Below are 20,763 nucleotides of genomic sequence, written 5' to 3' on the forward strand. Positions count from 1 at the left end.
AACTAATACATTGTGGTTTGATGATGATATGTCTGCAGCCAGTGACATTGATTAACTTTTGATTGATTATTTGTACATATGGTACATGCTATTTCAAGCTTTATAACTCTTAACTGTTTTCATATCCTATTTATAAATATTCTGGAATTTTTAATAAACTTCAAACTTGAAACAATTAACCTTTCAAATACAGAAATTAATCTTCTTAGAAATCCAGCATTGGTCCATAATTCACCTCATACATCCATTTATGCCATACTATTTACCCTCATTCACTTTCCTTACAGGGCAGATGACAAAAACAGCAAAAGAAAGAAAGCTGCCAGGAACCGAATCCTGTGGAAAATTGAAGATATTGATGACAACATACCACTGCAAGTAACAAGCAGGGAAATATTGAACTGCCAATATGGGAAACCACCAAAACCAACGAAAAATCCAACAGTGAAGGTTGGTCTGGAAACTGTTACCAATATAATGCAAAGTTATGAAAGTTTTCCCCAAAACTGCAATCTTTGACTTTAAATATCAAACAATGTCAGTATGTTGTTAATTGTTGCTATTTATAATAAAAAAAGAAGCCCAAAGTAAAACATGCAAGGACTGTTAAATTATAAGAAGGTAGTTTGTCAACAGTTTCCATTCTTTCATTGGTTCTTGGACATTGAGATCGAAGATAAAAGAACCCCCCTAAAAAACAAAAACAAACTTAAGATCAAATGAAAACCAGGTAATATATGGAATATATTGTCTTGCAAGAAAAGCAAGAATATATGTTTTGACAAAGTAATACAACCAAAATTTGAAATAGGTGGTGGGGTAGAGATAGCACTAACGACGATTTAATTGGCAGCTAAACATACAGGTCCTGGCTGTTGCAGTATGCAAACTAAAATATATATGTCAACTATAGCTATCTGAAAATTTAGTAGAATGCACAATTGCATATTAAGGTTAAGGTGAAACTTATTAGCACCAGAGTTCACAAGGTACAGTGCACATTGTGCATACTGATTGAGACCAGAAAAGAGAAGTCAATCAGCTAGACATTATCACCACATTGAGATATATAATAGAGCAGGCATAATATTTTACATCCTGCTGATCTGCAAATTTCACTTTCTTAACATCAAATTAAACCAAACAGCTGTTTGTTTCATCATACCAATTTTGATCAAATCAAACAAGAGCGACATTTGATTGCCTGCTCTCAGCAAGTAAGTAACAACAACATCATCAAAAAAATAAGTTCTGCAATAAACGTTGAGCACCAACATAACCATGCAGTGTGTTTGTTGCCTTACAAATAAAATAAGAGCCAGTTTTGTCAAGTCTCATTTTTTGTCAACTTGCTACCTAACAAAGCACTCACTCATCTAAAAAGGTAATGTGTTCTGGTGCAGCCTTAGCGAAGGGATTCTTGGGGCAAATATAAGCCATCATTTGTAAGCATTCAAAGCTTTAATGAAGCCATCATTTTAGGTTTCTGAGCAAATTTATGCTAGCATTAAGGCTGCAGAGCGAATGCATTTTTAAAGCTTCAAAGTGAATACTTATATGCAAATTTAAGCCATCAAAGCCTTAGCTAATTTAAATTTTTAGGCTCTGGTGCAGCCTTAGCAAAGGCATTCTTGGGGCAAATATAAGCCATCATTTATAAGCATTCGAAGCTTTAATGCATTAATGTTTGGTAAGGTAATGTGTTCCATGTGAGGAACATATCATAAGCTCATGTTTATCTGAGGAATTTCCTATCATATATCATATGAATTCTTCACCCCTATGTTATGTTTGAAAGTATAAACCGGTATCCCCCCCCCCCCTCCTCCCACCACTTCAATGACTCCTTTTACTATATATGTTTTATTTCTTTTACTTTCAACAGATCTCAGATCACAATTATGGCCAACCAAGCCGAAAGAGATTCCATGTACAGAAAAGCCGGAAAGTTGGATGTCCATCTAAAGTCTACATAAGACACATCACAAGGTATGTGATAATGTCATGTTTACAAGGCTTTCACAATTTGACGTGTTGTCTTGAAACAACCTTTGGCCCCCACCAAAATCGATAGGCTTCTCTTACTCAATGTTATACACATTCATACCCAGTATGAAATCTACCCTAGGTTCCAGTATTGAGATATCACGTTTACAAGTTTTTTAACAATTGACCTCTGATGAATGCAAATGACCTTTGACCTCATCAAAAACAATAGGCCTGTTGCACTCAGTGTGGTTTTTCCAAACACAAATATGAGGTCTGCCTATGCTTCCCTTCTTGTGATATTTTGTATACAAGGTTTCCACAATTTAACCCATGGTGACATTAAATGACCTTTATCTCTACCAAATACAATAGGCTTCTTGTACTTAATGTGGTACTTCTACACACCAAATATGAAGTGCTCTGACCTTCCCTTCTTGAGATATCATGTTTACAAGATGGGCTTCCCAAACACACACACTCGCGAATACACATACACCATCATAATTGCAAAGGTTACGATTATCATCGAAACCTAAAACAATGGCAGAATGTATGTTGGGGTGCTGCTTTATGTGAGCAATTTAGTGGGTATTTGTAACTTATTACAAAAATAGAAATTGAGACAAATCCATTAAAATCTTGTCAGCTGGCTCATCAACCACTAGTACAAGGTCCCTGTCAGGTGGCCTGTTAACTCCAGGTCCCCCATTTCTCGACTATCAACCTCACAGTCTTGCTAAATCAAATAATTATTTTTCAGCTCTTATCTCCATTTGATGACCTAATTCTTACTCAGTTGATGAATTCATGACTGTGAGGGTTGCTCGCAGTTAAAAATGAAACACAATGTGTGCTTATTTATAATCAAAACCTGTTTGTTAAGGCTAGAATGACCCTCCAGAATTTGCATGGCTGGCCTTTCCCTCTTTGAGGCTCTCTTTAGAGAGATTAAGTTAGTGCCTGCTTTATAGTTGCCTGTTCTCATTAGGTTGGTATGCATGGCGGTCTCTCTTTTCAGACTACTTTGAAATCTCTTCAAAACTCCATGGCTTCAAAATTTGTCTTCCAGATACAATGCATTCAAACTGTCAAAAACTGCTGGCCAAAGAGAAAAACAGAAGACAATGGAAAAACTACACCAGTCGATTCGCTCCAAAGAGGCTGATACCAATCCAGAGCAGATAATCCATGTCAAACTACCATTGCACCAATCCCATAAAAATCACAAAGTGTCCACTGAAAGTGGTTTTTCCAAACCAATTGATGCAGCTGTAAGGGACAAAATACATGAATATGTCTCATTAGGTATCACATCAGTGCCATTAATTAAGCGAGTTCTTAAAACATTTGTGGAGTCGGAACTATGCCCAGCAAATCAGGTTAAGCCAACATCAAATGACAGAGCATATTTTCCAAGCTGCCATTCCATCCAAAACCATGTGCATCATGCATTAGTTGCAGGTAGATTTTCTGGACTGGACCAAGAAAACCTGGAAAATAAAGTTGCTGATTGGAAAGCAAAAGAAAAGTCATCAAACTTCTTCCTTCGGAAATGCACGAGCGAGGAAAGTCATGAACAAGCGTCAAAACCTATCAGAGAGGCACAAATTTTAACAGAAAGATGTTTTCCCCTAACTGATGACAACGATTTAGATGATAATAGTGATGAGCCATATGTAAGGAAAAACACTTTCCTCTTCATACACCAGACAGTGCAACAGAAGATGCTACTAGAGAGATATGGAGAACTAGTACTGCTTGATGCCACGTACCGTACAACTAAATATGCCCTCCCCTTATTCTTAATGGTTGTAAGGACAAATGTAGGGTATACACCTGTTGCAACATTTATCTGTGAGAGTGAGACGACTGCACATATTGCAGAGGCCCTTTCAATCATCAAGGAGTGGAACCTTCAGTGGAAACCTCAATTTTTTATGATTGACTATTCTGAAACAGAGTATCAGGCCCTTCAAGATGTGTTTCCAGAGGCTCACAAGTATGTTTGCAGCTTTCACAGAGAGCAAGCTTGGATCCGCTGGTGCAGGGAAGGTGGGTTTCAATCTAACTTTTATCATCAAATACAGGCACTAGACTGCAACACAAACCTACTTATCAACTTTCTACTAGTATGTACCCACTCTGTTCTAGAATTGGTCATGTCATAAATGGTGAGAGCAATACTAGTTGGCTTTATCATTTCCAGCATTGTTTACCACATACTATCAGTATGTAAATAAGACTGTTTTGGGCTATAGGTTAACACTGAAGGATTCCACAGCTTTGATAGTTCATTTTCGATTTGAACCAGCTGGCACTTTCACAGAACCTAAGTTAAGTAGAAGGCTACTTCTTTGTTGTTTCCCACACCAATTTAACACTAATCATGAAACATTTTTTTTATTCCACAGGAAAAAACCAACTAACCACTGACAACCAACACCATCTCTTGAAAATGCTGAGGGATATTGCAACAGCAAAAGAAAAAGAAAAATGTGACAAAGGTATTCACATTTTGCGTTCAAGCAAGTTGTACTCCTCAAACATCAGAGTGAAAACATACACTGAGACTAGATGGCTTGGCATATGTCAGGTATGTTATTGCTTCATCATAAAATTAATGCAATACTTACAAAATGAGATCCAGCTATTTGCTTTCCTTCTTACTTGTGATTTATAGCTCCCAAGAATCATTCACAAAAATAATCATTCCATTTAAGATATTACATAATAACTGTAAGGTTGTATCAATTTTTGCCCAAACTTTTATTCACATAACTGGTACATACAAGATATTTGCTATGAATCAACTAATATAAATATAAGAACATTGTCTTTCTAGTTATACTCGTGTCATACATTGACATGCATGTAGGATGACTAGTTTTAATTAGGACATTGTTACAATAAAACAAAATTTGTGCATTGTCAGTAACTCTATATTCACTATCTAATTTATGTATTCCCTGTTAGATAAATTGGATGCCACATAGGTACGGCCTTACAGTAACTATACATTGCGTTAATTACCTTTCCTGATAATTATTCATACAGATAACATGTATGCTCAAGTGTTCAGTGTCTTCAAAGGTTCTACTGTAGCTAAGGCTTACAAGTAAATGACTGAAACAGTGTTTGATTGATAATGATTTCAGTTGAACTTTTAATATCTAACTACTTTGAAGTTTAAATCAAGCCAGCTCGAATTCAATGCTTGCTAGTTCTGCTACACTTGGTACTACTCGAAACCCCAGTACAATTACAGGAAAGTACAGTCCAGTTTTGTGATACTTTTAATAGTCTATCCACTTCATATGAATTTAACTTCTGTGAACTCTGTACTGTAAGTTGCATATGATCTAACAACAAGCACTTAGTGGTAAAACTGTCAACAATAGTAACAATGAAATGAGGAGAATTGCAATTTCATGAAAGACACAGTAAATGTTCACATTTCAGAACAGTTTAAGGATGACCATTACCCATTTACTTAACAGCGATGGTGCAGAGCATATGCACTGCCTGGCTTCAATGTGTCAGTCACCACAAACAATGGAGTAGAAGCACTTAACAGAACACTGAAGCAGTTCTACCTAAAGCTGACAACTACAAACACTGTCTCTTCATTGGCTGAAACTCTGGTGTTGGACTTCATACCAGATCAACTGATGTCCTACACAAGAAAAAACTATGCCTTCAGTAGCCAGTACAAGGCATACAACCCTCAAGTGCCAGCATTTTTGCATGATCGACCCAGAGCCTTTGTTAAGCACTGCATGACAAAGATAAGTGCGGCCACTCACTACAAATCAAAGGATGTCCAAAAGGTTGGTGAAAATATTTTTCAGGTGAAAAGTGAAAATTCCTTACAAAATACATGGTATGAAGTGTTCCTTGGGGACTCAAAATCGTTCCCCAAATGTCAATGTGCTGCATTTATGGAGAACTTCATGCCATGCAAACATCTCTTTGCAATATTTGCACACAGTGATGCCACCTGGAACAGCCTGAGTCCACTGTATAAAAACAGTGCATATTTTAACCTGGACTTGAGTTTTCTTTCAAAGGAAGTTCAGTTCAAATCTTGCCTAAGAGATGATCAAGAAGTTGGTACTGGGAGCCCTGTCCAACAGGAAGATGAGACAGACGTCAGTGGTGAAGAAGCCAGTACCTGCAATCGGTATATCCATTCTACCCAGAAGTGCCTCAGAGAAAAACTGAAGGTTTTGCAGGATCTCTCTTTTCTCTCCTCTGATGTTGATGTCATGTCAAATGTCATCTCCCAACTCACACTGGCATGTGCTGAACTGGAACAGACCATACCGAGAGAAAACCAGTTGCCTCTACACCAGTCGGGCAAGAAATCAGCCCTTCGTCCACTGCCTCAAAGAAAGAAAAAGATGAAAAAGGCAAAACAGTCAAAGATGACACACAGAACAGGTATAATTGATAACTTTAGAAATAGATATGGTGTTAGTTTAACCTAAGGTAGCATCACCTGATATGATCATGGACGGCAGACAATTGTTGTAAAAATAAGTTTCTGTCATCATTCACAAACCAGAAAGTCAATTGAGTAATTGCTTCCTTGCATATGTGTGATGCAACTTTGGATAAAACTTCTGTTACTCACCAGAAATGTCCAATGTCATACAATGGTTTGACAGTAACTATTGATGAGTACCTACACATTGAAGAGGCCGAATTTCAAACCAACTTTCATTTCTTCAGTGCTGAAGTTTACATTTTTCAGATCATTTGCTTTAGAAAGTCACCTGACATGACTTTAACCTCCATACCAAGGATGAAGTTGTAGCAACTGTTACTGGTTGAAATAACCTGTTTAAACAGTTTCCTCACTTTGTCTTCAGAAGACCTCAAGTGATTGTTATTTGCCATGGTAAACAGTAGGAGTCATCGACTTTCCCATCTTGATATATGGTATTTACAATATTTACAGACTATCACCTCAGTTGACATCAAATTACCTTTGACCTCCCAGAAAAATAGGCATCATCTGCTCACCAAGGGCTAGCTAAATACAAACTTTGATGTTAAAAAGGAGTTTCCCAAGTTCTTCAGACACTGCATTTACAAAATTTTCAGACTTTGAGCTCAGTTCACCTCAAATGACCTTTGACACCCCTTGAAAACCTATGGAAATGATATTCTCATGGATACCTACAAAGCAAATTGAACATCAAGCGACTATCTTCTAGAGATATTGGACATAAGAAGTCTTCAGTCTTTTGCCTCTGTTGACCCTTAAGTGACCATGAAAACATGATGCTCACTAAGGGCTACTTATATACCAAGTATGCTTGCATACACACACCATCGCAATCACATAGATACCTTTAGCCCTAGTAATTTGTAGAAAAGTATAATTGCTTTGAGATTCCTTGGTAATATGAAAGCAGAAATCATTTTCTCACTACTGAATTGTAGAGCAATAATGTTGTGAAGCGCATGGTCATTAGTTTAGCAATATTAATTGGTTTCTGCCTATTCATGGATTGATAAATACAAAGTCATATTTTGTTACCTTTGCTTGACCCATGTTAAACTTTGACCACCATTTGATCCACTACTAGGAATAATTTACACTCACAATCATGACTATGAAGGTTCCGATTTCTAATTGAAACCAATAATTTACCAATATCCCAGCAATATTTTTGCTGCTTTGTGTTTAAAATGTGCAATATTTCACCTGTCTTTATATGCAAACATGATCAAGTAGACATAAATGCTATCCTTTATCTACCAACAGACCCACCGCCCAAAAAGAGGGTACATTTCGAAGCAACAGGCAGTGGTGACAAATCCAGTGGTGAGAAAATCCTGAAATGATAATTACTTTTTAAGTATCAAAACAAATACTGTTTTGTGTTTATAATGTGCAACATTTAACCCACCTGTATCTTGAAGCATGATATCTAAAAGACATTAATGCTATCCTTTATCTACCAACAGACCCACCGCCCAAAAAGAGGGTACATTTCGAAGCAACAGGCAGTGGTGACAAATCCAGTGGTGAGAAAATCCTGAAATGATAATTACTTTTTAAGTATCAAAACAAATACTGTTTTGTGTTTATAATGTGCAACATTTAACCCACCTGTATCTTGAAGCATGATATCTAAAAGACATAAATGCTATCCTTTATCTATCAACAGACCCACCGCCCAAAAAGAGGGTACATTTCTTAGCAACTTGCAGTGGTGACAAATCCAGTGGTGAGAAAATCCTGAAATGATAACTACTTTTTAAGTATCAAAACAAATACTGTTTTGTGTTCATAATGTGCAACATTTAACCCACCTGTATCTTGAAGCATGATATCTAAAAGACATTAATGCTATCCTTTATCTACCAACAGACCCACCGCCCAAAAAGAGGGTACATTTCGAAGCAACAGGCAGTGGTGACAAATCCAGTGGTGAGAAAATCCTGAAATGATAACTACTTTTTAAGTATCAAAACAAATACTGTTTTGTGTTCATAATGTGCAACATTTAACCCACCTGTATCTTGAAGCATGATATCTAAAAGACATAAATGCTATCCTTTATCTATCAACAGACCCACCGCCCAAAAAGAGGGTACATTTCTTAGCAACTTGCAGTGGTGACAAATCCAGTGGTGAGAAAATCCTGAAATGAGAACTACTTTTTAAGTATCAAAACAAATACTGTTTTGTGTTCATAATGTGCAACATTTAACCCACCTGTATCTTGAAGCATGATATCTAAAAGACATTAATGCTATCCTTTATCTACCAACAGACCCACCGCCCAAAAAGAGGGTACATTTCGAAGCAACAGGCAGTGGTGACAAATCCAGTGGTGAGAAAATCCTGAAATGATAACTACTTTTTAAGTATCAAAACAAATACTGTTTTGTGTTCATAATGTGCAACATTTAACCCACCTGTATCTTGAAGCATGATATCTAAAAGACATTAATGCTATCCTTTTTCTACCAACAGACCCATCCCTCTCCCCCCCCCCCCCCTAAATTATCATTGTGCTTCAGCTTCACTATGACATATATTTGCAGGAAACTTGTCACATCAAGGACTTTTCTCATTTGAAATATAATGGCCTTTGAATGGTAGAAGCTACCATGTTCAACTACTTAATGTGAAGACGACAGTATATACTAAAATAAAGTATAGCACTGGACATTGCTGCACCATTAACCTACAAATTATGTCAATCCTCAGAGACAGACCAACTCTTACAAGAATTAAAACAATCTGAGACGACCAACCTCAAAAGGATTCACAGGGAGCAACGTTACCATGTGTGTGGGGAAGTGTTGGAATACGATGATTTCAAAAGCCTTATCTACCCAAACTGGCTTAATGACAAGGTAACACTTTCGTTTTACATTTTAAAAATATGAATAGTTTGCCATCAGCTGATGTTGGAAACCAATCCCATATACACACTCTTCACTACTTTGCTTTCGGTTATTTCAACAATAGATCAGTACAATTTTGCACATACATCTAATTTTTGCTTGTAGCAGCAAGATGTCCACTTTATTCAACCTATAAATGGTATTAGCTATAATGGTATTAGCTCCTAATTCAACGCTTATGCCTGCCCGCTTACAGTAGCTCAGGACACAAGTCTTAGCAATAAAGTTTGAGCGTCGAACCCACAAGAAAAACTATGCCAAGGCCAGCTAGCAGCAAGGTGAACTATCTATGGGATGCCAACATTGTAAATTTTCACTTTATCACAGCAGCTAAAACGAATGTGTGATTCCATGGTCCAAAATAGTCCAACACTAACAGCTAACAATGTGGCCATATTCAGCTGTCCCATTTTTAACCAAAATGTTGCCCATATTGGCTTGGAATGGACTAGCCCATGTGACTGAGGAGCCTAGTAAACAACTTTTGTTCAGAATGATTTGTGTTGTGACAGATACATACTGTACGTGCAAAAAATGGCAACATCTCTGTCTGGTGAAATAAAGTAATATTCTGGCTCAAGACCCTGATTTATACACTAAGCTATACTGAAAGTGACCCTCAGACAAATCTGAGTTGCTTGACTCACTTCAAGAAGTATGTCCAGTTAACCTGAATTGCATCTAATCTTTTATAAAATGAATATATTTGTATTTTGCAGGTAATGAATGCATACCTCTCTGTACTACGTTCACAATGTAATACAAGTGATAACAACCACGTCTTCATCATCCCATCGTATCTGGCAGTTTTATGGGATGCTGGGAGATTTAACACATGGATGATGCGAGAGGTGATTCTTTTTGCATTTCTTTACCCCTTTGCCTGCTTTCCATTTTTCGGACAGTAAGATGTATTCGTTAAATGGATAAGTGCTCTGCTATGTTATTCCTTGCAATGCTCTCCTAAAGCAGCGTTTCTCTATAGGTTGCAATGCATGCAAACTATTAAAACACAGTATATTCTTATTATGCATCCTCTCTATGAAGTTTCCTCTTACAACAATAAACTGGTAAGGCTGGAACCTTATGAGTATATTCCCACCTGCTGAACTGATGTAAGGTACTGTACCTAATAATGCTTTTTGTCCATTTCTTTCTACCAATTAGATAAATCTGGTCATGTTTAAATGGATCTTCATGCCCATTAACATCACTAACAACCATTGGATTCTCTTGGCGGCCAATGTTCCACAGATGTCTGTGTCAATTCTTGACTCAATGGACACTGGAAAGGGTCTATCCTATGTAGGAAAATGGAAGTAAGTATTGAGCTGGTTTTGTAACTTGTTTTTAGAACGTGTAAATTTCAAACTCAATAAAATTAATCCAAGAGAGCCTGTAGTACTGTTTCCTCCAAACAAAGGCAGCATATTTGAGACTCAAAAAATGTTAAATATCTGCAATTACAACCTTTCAGGAAGTTCATGCATAATCGCTCAAGGCTAGTTGGAGAGTTTGATGGAGAATGGAAGACTGGACATTTGATGTCAGCCCAACAGAAAGATGGGAACTCATGTGGGCCTTTTGTATTAATGGTGAGTATATCCAATAGAGGTTCTACCAATTTACAAACTCATTTAAAGAAAGAAAAAAATTCTCCAAATTGTTCTCACACATGAAGCATGAACACAGAAAAAGATGACTGAATGTCCCAGTGAAGTATACAGTACGTCTTTCAGCGTGGTAATAAAGCAGTTTAAGAATTTTGACAATATTTGAAAATCTGGCATTGTTTGAGCCAATACAGTATACATTAAAGAATTATGGTATATCTTATTGTGATAGAATTCATCTGTTAACTTTGAAGAGATAAAAAAAAAGAAATATGCTGTATTACCATTGTGCCATATTTCAATGATTTTCTTACAGAATGCTTTAGCTTTGACTAGAGACATCCTTTTAGAAAGTCTCACACATGAGCATGTACTGCTGATGAGGACGTATGTCTTCACCATACTTAAGAAGAACGCGGTGAAACCACCAGGCCAGAGGAAAAAGTGTGACATGCCTGGTTGTCTTCAGCCTGAAATGCCTGCAATGTGGGTAGCATGTGATGTATGTGGAAGATGGTGTCATTTCCTTTGTGTGGGAATGAAGAAAAAACCCATGCAAGAGTACTTGTGTCCCATATGCATAGCTCAATATAGATAGTATGGAAGCAGGACACTTCGCCCAACAACCATTTCGCACAACTGCCATTTCGCCCAACCAGCCTGGTCATTTCGCCCAACCAGCCTGGTCATTTCGCCCAACCAGCCTGGTCATTTCGCCCAACCAGCCTGGTCATTTTGCCCAACCAGCCTGGTCATTTCGCCCAACCTTGATTAAATATGATATTTCAAAACGTTCAGGAATTGTAAACTTTACAGGATACGAACCGAATATTAAGGAAACTTGAGAATTGATCAGTGTGTTAGGGGTTTAAGGTTTGATAGTAAACGTTCGAATATTAAGGAATATTAAGGAAACTTGAAGTCCTGTACTAGTTGTATAACTTTAGTAAGGAAACGTTCGGGAATTTTTAACGTTACAGGATACGAACCGAATATTAAGAAATCTTGAGGACGGATCAGTGTTTTAGGGGTTAGGTTTGATAGGTTTGATGTAGTAAACGTTCGGGAATTGTTAACGTTACGGGATACGAACCGAGTATTAAGGAAACTTGAATCGTGGTTAAATGGATTACATATGTGATTACATATGTGGTTACATATGTGGTTACATATGTGGTTACATATGTGGTTACATTGATAAAGTGGTTACATTGATTAAATATAGTAATTCCATATTACGGACGGGTTTTATATATATATTTTTTTCAATTTAATAGGGAAACGTTCGGGAATTTTTAGTCAGTAGGATGGATCAGAGTTTTAGGGGTTAGGTTGGCTAGGTTTTTATGAAGACCGATTCCCCTGTGTTTGTATAATAATATAACTTCCATTGTATGCGTAAACGCCTAAAGTAGTGTAATCCTCCCATTATACCCGAAATAACTGCTCAGACTCCGATCGATATCGAGCGGACCTCACTTTTTATTTACCTATTACGAAGTAACCTAACCCAAAATAAATCAAATTGAACTAGTGGAATAGAAAAAGTAATATTATTCTGACTGAATATTAGCAAAAATAAGGTTGGGTGAAATGACCAACACGGTTGGGCGAAATGACCATGCTGGTTGGGCAAAATGACTATGATATGGTTGGGCGAAATTACTATGCTGGTTGGGCGAAATGACCCGGCTGGTTGGGCGAAATGACCAGGCTACAGTAGTTTGGCAAAATGGTTGTTGGGCGAAGTGACTAGAAAGCGATAGTATGATACTACCATCAAAGAAAATATGTTCATGTTATGAAAGTGCTCCTCACAGAACTGAACACTATTGAATTCCCCACATATAGGACACAAGTACAGATTTTCAGCAGAAAGTTATACTGGAGTTCACACCTCCAGCTGTAGAGCTGGAGGCTTATCACTCTTGTGTACACAAATTGCATGGCCAGGCAAGACCACTGTTTATTATGCTTGGAAAACTTCAGAGTTGGCTTCTTTGCAGATTGCTTAAATATCACGTTACTGTTTAAAAGAAAGATCATCTTCTTAGAAAAATAAGACTCATAGGCAGGAATCAGCGACTTTTTTGTGTTTTTTTTTAATAAAATGTTTATCATTAGATGCAAGACTGCACAATTTGAATCATGTATCTAGTGGTCTAGTTATTACCAAGATTTGTCTTGGGCTTCATGTACAGTACTTTAAAAATCTTGTAATAAATGGCCTACAGTATTGAATTCATGTCAGACCATCACCTGCATGCTAATGTTGAGGTTTAACTAAAAATGTTGACGAGACCCCAAATATTTGTCTTGGAGCTTCATGTACATGAAAGATCTGGAATTATATTGCCTATTAAATTCATATTTAAGCTCATCACCCTAAAAAAAAATGTATTAAAGGTTGTTGGCTAGACCCCAAATATTTGTCTTGGGGCTTCATGTACATTAAAGATCTGGATTTATATTGTCAATTAAATTCATATAAGCTCATCACCCATAAAAAAGTGTATTAAAGGTTGTTGACGAGACCCCAAATATTTGTCTTGGGGCTTCATGTACATGAAAGATCTGAAATTATATTGCCTATTAAATTCATATTTAAGCTTATCACCCATAAAAAAGTGTATTAAAGGTTGTTGATGAGACCCCAAATATTTGTCTTGGGGCTTCATGTACATGAAAGATCTGAAATTATATTGCCTATTAAATTCATATTTAAGCTTATCACCCATAAAAAAGTGTATTAAAGGTTGTTGACGAGACCCCAAATATTTGTCTTGGGGCTTCATGTACATTAAAGATCTGAAATTATATTGCCTATTAAATTCATATAAGACCATTACCCATAGAGAAGTGTATTAAAGGTTGTTGACGAGACCCCAAATATTTGTCTTGGGGCTTCATGGACATTAAAGATCTGGATTTATATTGTCAATTAAATTCATATAAGCTCATCACCAATAAAAAAGTGTATTAAAGGTTGTTGACGAGACCCCAAATATTTGTCTTCCAAGGGGCTTCATGTACATTAAAGATCTGAAATTATATTGTCAATTAAATTCATATAAGCTCATCACCAATAAAAAAGTGTATTAAAGGTTGTTGACGAGACCCCAAATATTTGTCTTCCAAGGGGCTTCATGTACATTAAAGATCTGAAATTATATTGCCTATTAAATTCATATTTAAGCTCATCACCCATAGAGAAGTGTATTAAAGGTTGTTGACGAGACCCCAAATATTTGTCTTGGGGCTTCATGGACATTAAAGATCTGGAATTATATTGCCTATTAAATTCATATAAGCTCATCACCCTAAAAAACTGTATTAAAGGTTGTTGACGAGACCCCAAATATTTGTCTTGGGGCTTCATGTACATGAAAGATCTGAAATTATATTGCCTATTAAATTCATATTTAAGCTTATCACCCATAAAAAAGTGTATTAAAGGTTGTTGACGAGACCCCAAATATTTGTCTTGGGGCTTCATGTACATTAAAGATCTGAAATTATATTGCCTATTAAATTCATATAAGACCATTACCCATAGAGAAGTGTATTAAAGGTTGTTGACGAGACCCCAAATATTTGTCTTGGGGCTTCATGGACATTAAAGATCTGGATATATATTGTCAATTAAATTCATATAAGCTCATCACCAATAAAAAAGTGTATTAAAGGTTGTTGACGAGACCCCAAATATTTGTCTTCCAAGGGGCTTCATGTACATTAAAGATCTGAAATTATATTGTCAATTAAATTCATATAAGCTCATCACCAATAAAAAAGTGTATTAAAGGTTGTTGACGAGACCCCAAATATTTGTCTTCCAAGGGGCTTCATGTACATGAAAGATCTGAAATTATATTGCCTATTAAATTCATATTTAAGCTTATCACCCATAAAAAAAGTGTATTAAAGGTTGTTGACGAGACCCCAAATATTTGTCTTGGGGCTTCATGTACATTAAAGATCTGGAATTATATTGCCTATTAAATTCATATAAGCTCATCACCCATAAAAACTGTATTAAAGGTTGTTGATGAGACCCCAAATATTTGTCTTGGGGCTTCATGTACATGAAAGATCTGAAATTATATTGCCTATTAAATTCATATTTAAGCTTATCACCCATAAAAAAGTGTATTAAAGGTTGTTGACGAGACCCCAAATATTTGTCTTGGGGCTTCATGTACATTAAAGATCTGAAATTATATTGCCTATTAAATTCATATAAGACCATTACCCATAGAGAAGTGTATTAAAGGTTGTTGACGAGACCCCAAATATTTGTCTTGGGGCTTCATGGACATTAAAGATCTGGATTTATATTGTCAATTAAATTCATATAAGCTCATCACCAATAAAAAAGTGTATTAAAGGTTGTTGACGAGACCCCAAATATTTGTCTTCCAAGGGGCTTCATGTACATTAAAGATCTGAAATTATATTGTCAATTAAATTCATATAAGCTCATCACCAATAAAAAAGTGTATTAAAGGTTGTTGACGAGACCCCAAATATTTGTCTTCCAAGGGGCTTCATGTACATTAAAGATCTGAAATTATATTGCCTATTAAATTCATATTTAAGCTCATCACCCATAGAGAAGTGTATCAAAGGTTGTTGACGAGACCCCAAATATTTGTCTTGGGGCTTCATGGACATTAAAGATCTGGAATTATATTGCCTATTAAATTCATATAAGCTCATCACCCTAAAAAACTGTATTAAAGGTTGTTGACGAGACCCCAAATATTTGTCTTGGGGCTTCATGTACATGAAAGATCTGAAATTATATTGCCTATTAAATTCATATTTAAGCTTATCACCCATAAAAAAGTGTATTAAAGGTTGTTGACGAGACCCCAAATATTTGTCTTGGGGCTTCATGTACATTAAAGATCTGAAATTATATTGCCTATTAAATTCATATAAGACCATTACCCATAGAGAAGTGTATTAAAGGTTGTTGACGAGACCCCAAATATTTGTCTTGGGGCTTCATGGACATTAAAGATCTGGATTTATATTGTCAATTAAATTCATATAAGCTCATCACCAATAAAAAAGTGTATTAAAGGTTGTTGACGAGACCCCAAATATTTGTCTTCCAAGGGGCTTCATGTACAGTAAAGATCTGAAATTATATTGTCAATTAAATTCATATAAGCTCATCACCAATAAAAAAGTGTATTAAAGGTTGTTGACGAGACCCCAAATATTTGTCTTCCAAGGGGCTTCATGTACATTAAAGATCTGAAATTATATTGCCTATTAAATTCATATTTAAGCTCATCACCCATAGAGAAGTGTATTAAAGGTTGTTGACGAGACCCCAAATATTTGTCTTGGGGCTTCATGGACATTAAAGATCTGGAATTATATTGCCTATTAAATTCATATAAGCTCATCACCCTAAAAAACTGTATTAAAGGTTTTTGACGAGACCCCAAATATTTGTCTTGGGGCTTCATGTACATGAAAGATCTGAAATTATATTGCCTATTAAATTCATATTTAAGCTTATCACCCATAATAAAGTGTATTAAAGGTTGTTGATGAGACCCCAAATATTTGTCTTGGGGCTTCATGTACATGAAAGATCTGAAATTATATTGCCTATTAAATTCATATAAGACCATTACCCATAGAGAAGTGTATTAAAGGTTGTTGACGAGACCACAAATATTTGTCTTGGGGCTTCATGTACATGAAAGATCTGAAATTATATTGCCTATTAAATTCATATTTAAGCTTATCACCCATAAAAAAGTGTATTAAAGGTTGTTGATGAGACCCCAAATATTTGTCTTGGGGCTTCATGTACATGAAAGATCTGAAATTATATTGCCTATTAAATTCATATAAGACCATTACCCATAGAGAAGTGTATTAAAGGTTGTTGATGAGACCCCAAATATTTGTCTTGGGGCTTCATGTACATGAAAGATCTGAAATTATATTGCCTATTAAATTCATATAAGACCATTACCCATAGAGAAGTGTATTAAAGGTTGTTGATGAGACCCCAAATATTTGATTTGGGGCTTCATGTACATGAAAGATCTGAAATTATATTGCCTATTAAATTCATATTAGACCATTACCCATAGAGAAGTGTATAAAAGGTTGTTGACGAAACCACAAATATTTGTCTTGGGGCTTCATGTACATGAAAGATCTGGAATTATATTGCCTACTAAATTCATATAAGCTCATCACCCTAAAAAAACTGTATGAAAGGTTGTTGACGAGACCCCAAATATTTGTCTTGGGGCTTCATGTACATGACAGATCTGAAATTATATTGCCTATTAAATTCATATTTAAGCTTATCACCCATAAAAAAAGTGTATTAAAGGTTGTTGACGAGACCCCAAATATTTGTCTTGGGGCTTCATGTACATTAAAGATCTGGAATTATATTGCCTATTAAATTCATATAAGCTCATCACCCATAAAAACTGTATTAAAGGTTGTTGATGAGACCCCAAATATTTGTCTTGGGGCTTTATGTACATGAAAGATCTGAAATTATATTGCCTATTAAATTCATATTTAAGCTTATCACCCATAAAAAAGTGTATTAAAGGTTGTTGACGAGACCCCAAATATTTGTCTTGGGGCTTCATGTACATTAAAGATCTGAAATTATATTGCCTATTAAATTCATATAAGACCATTACCCATAGAGAAGTGTATTAAAGGTTGTTGACGAGACCCCAAATATTTGTCTTGGGGCTTCATGGACATTAAAGATCTGGATTTATATTGTCAATTAAATTCATATAAGCTCATCACCAATAAAAAAGTGTATTAAAGGTTGTTGACGAGACCCCAAATATTTGTCTTCCAAGGGGCTTCATGTACATTAAAGATCTGAAATTATATTGTCAATTAAATTCATATAAGCTCATCACCAATAAAGAAGTGTATTAAAGGTTGTTGACGAGACCCCAAATATTTGTCTTCCAAGGGGCTTCATGTACATTAAAGATCTGAAATTATATTGCCTATTAAATTCATATAAGCTCATCACCCTAAAAAACTGTATTAAAGGTTGTTGACGAGACCCCAAATATTTGTCTTGGGGCTTCATGTACATGAAAGATCTGAAATTATATTGCCTATTAAATTCATATTTAAGCTTATCACCCATAAAAAAGTGTATTAAAGGTTGTTGATGAGACCCCAAATATTTGTCTTGGGGCTTCATGTACATGAAAGATCTGAAATTATATTGCCTATTAAATTCATATAAGACCATTACCCATAGAGAAGTGTATTAAAGGTTGTTGACGAGACCACAAATATTTGTCTTGGGGCTTCATGTACATGAAAGATCTGAAATTATATTGCCTATTAAATTCATATTTAAGCTTATCACCCATAAAAAAGTGTATTAAAGGTTGTTGATGAGACCCCAAATATTTGTCTTGGGGCTTCATGTACATGAAAGATCTGAAATTATATTGCCTATTAAATTCATATAAGACCATTACCCATAGAGAAGTGTATTAAAGGTTGTTGATGAGACCCCAAATATTTGTCTTGGGGCTTCATGTACATGAAAGATCTGAAATTATATTGCCTATTAAATTCATATTTAAGCTTATCACCCATAAAAAAGTGTATTAAAGGTTGTTGACGAGACCCCAAATATTTGTCTTGGGGCTTCATGTACATGAAAGATCTGAAATTATATTGCCTATTAAATTCATATAAGCTCATCACCCATAAAAACTGTATTAAAGGTTGTTGATGAGACCCCAAATATTTGTCTTGGGGCTTCATGTACATGAAAGATCTGAAATTATATTGTCTATTAAATTCATGAATATAAGACCATCAACCATAGAGAAGTGTATTAAAGGTTGTTGACGAGACCCCAAATATTTGTCTTGGGGCTTCATGTACATGAAAGATCTGGAATTATATTGTCTATTAAATTCATGAATATAAGACCATCAACCATAGAGAAGTGTATTAAAGGTTGTTGACGAGACCCCAAATATTTGTCTTGGGGCTTCATGTACATTAAAGATCTGGAATTTTAATGCCTATTAAATTCATATAAGCTCATCACCCACAAAAAAAGTGTATTAAAGGTTGTTGGCAAGACCCAAAATATTTGTCTTGGGGCTTCATGTACGTTAACAATCTTGAAATGTGTTGTTTTTTTGAATTTATATTTAGCCCATTTCTGTCTATCCCTAAAATGGGAGTAAGATTTCAACAGGCAGTATTGATGGAAGACAAATTTACTGATATTAGAGCTGGACATAATTCATGTCTAAATTTCATAATAAATATCCTTTTGAATAATGTACAGTACAGTAACCCCATAACCATAAATTACTGTATGCTGGTTTCACAGCATCAGAAGTTTTGCCTTTATTGCTTATAATATTATAACAGTGTTGAATATAAACTTCACATGTCATAAAAAACATCTTGCTTACTTCATTTGGATCTTACCTTTTATTTGTCACCTCCAACCCCCCCCCCCCCCCCGCGTCCCCACTTTGTTTTCATGTATAAATGTATAAATATGAAAGTGCCGGACTGCACTTTGTCTCTTAAAGAAAGTCTTGCGAAGATTGAAACATCAGGCCCTGTAAATGTTGTACAATATAAATGAGGGAATGACTCCAAATAGCCATGGTCATGCACCAAAGACTTTGAAATTCGGATGAAAACTGACCCTTTACCTAGACATATGTTGTGTGCTGTAAATGTAATGCGAGGATTGGCATTTTACTATACTACTGTAGTACTAGCCTGTAGTAGCAGCAGCACCCTGGTATAAGTTTCAGCTAGTCGAAAGTGTTCCAGCCAGGCTATAGCCCAAGGTCCCAAAACCTCCAATTTCAGTAGACAAGATCCCAAAGAAACTACCTTGTCAATCTTACCAGAGCGTAAAATTCCACTTCTTATGGCCAGTCAAGTTTTTACCAGAATCGATCGTGCACTAAATCACAACGAACGGTGAGTGGTGGTTCCACTATTCTTGTATATATATAGCACTCAGTTCACATCCGAGCCCAGTCAAACGCGTCGTTGATTTATATGACGTCATACATACACTACGTCACTGGTGCAGCTGGTGTCAACGAAACCCCAAAGATTGAGTGAGAACCATTCTCTCACAGAGCTGCGTGACTCTACGTTCAGCAGCGACGAGTTCTACTTAAGTCCCATTGCCGGTATTTTCGTGTGTTTTTAATTGTCAAATTTGAAGAAAAGAAATTGATATGCAGGTCGGCGGGCGTGTGTTTTTTGGGCTCGCTTGACCTGAGTTTCGTTTGTCAGAATGGGATGGTTCGGTAGTGCCGTTTGGCCGTGACGTTTTGTATCCCGCATGGCGGGTCACGTAAAAAGCACAAACAGCACTGTAGGCTGAATATTAGAGAGTTCTTTTTGTCACAACGAGTAATTGACATTTGGAATGGCCTTCCAGCCAGAGCTCTATTAGCCAGCACTGTCAACGTTTTTAAGAGCCAGCTCGACAAATTCCTGAGAAGTAATGTGGGAGCTCATATGAGCCGTTAAGGCTCCCTGCTCCGTCATCCTCCGCCTTTCACCTGCTGAGAAGTGGAGGGTACAGGTAAATACGCATTTGGTACTTTGGCGGGAAGGGGTCGTAAAATAAAATAATGTTTTATCATAGTGTATTTAAGCGTTGCTTGGGTGACACTGAAATTGTTGTGTTGCTGTTATTCCC

The 20,763-nt window shown here is 36.2% G+C and overlaps 1 protein-coding gene and 1 long non-coding RNA gene across 15 annotated transcripts; one reads left to right on the top strand and one right to left on the bottom strand.

The window, feature by feature from the left end:
* Window positions 1–310: 310 nt before the first annotated feature.
* On the top strand, window positions 311–11,779 carry LOC139982637 (uncharacterized). Of its 14 annotated transcripts, XM_071995620.1 has the most exons (16): window positions 311–450; window positions 1,893–1,989; window positions 3,699–4,041; window positions 4,401–4,582; window positions 5,487–6,429; window positions 7,763–7,822; window positions 7,966–8,025; window positions 8,169–8,228; window positions 8,372–8,431; window positions 8,575–8,634; window positions 8,778–8,837; window positions 9,218–9,366; window positions 10,137–10,268; window positions 10,585–10,736; window positions 10,895–11,012; window positions 11,347–11,779. In XM_071995620.1, the coding sequence occupies exons 3-16, from the start codon at window positions 3,714–3,716 to the stop codon at window positions 11,626–11,628; spliced, it is 2,646 nt and encodes an 881-aa protein (XP_071851721.1). In that variant the 5' UTR covers window positions 311–450; window positions 1,893–1,989; window positions 3,699–3,713; the 3' UTR covers window positions 11,629–11,779. The 14 variants fall into 14 exon arrangements, with proteins under 14 accessions (XP_071851721.1, XP_071851722.1, XP_071851734.1 ...); XM_071995621.1 differs by lacking the exon at window positions 7,966–8,025; XM_071995633.1 differs by lacking the exon at window positions 3,699–4,041.
* On the bottom strand, window positions 6,242–20,184 carry LOC139982641 (uncharacterized). The gene is made up of 2 exons (XR_011798222.1): window positions 19,952–20,184; window positions 6,242–6,372 (listed from the first exon to the last, which is right to left on the bottom strand). It is a non-coding gene; the product is annotated as an uncharacterized lncRNA (long non-coding RNA).
* Between the last annotated feature and the right edge of the window lie 579 nt (window positions 20,185–20,763).

Source organism: Apostichopus japonicus, chromosome 16, assembly GCF_037975245.1.
Source record: "Apostichopus japonicus isolate 1M-3 chromosome 16, ASM3797524v1, whole genome shotgun sequence".
Lineage (NCBI taxonomy): Eukaryota > Metazoa > Echinodermata > Holothuroidea > Aspidochirotida > Stichopodidae > Apostichopus > Apostichopus japonicus.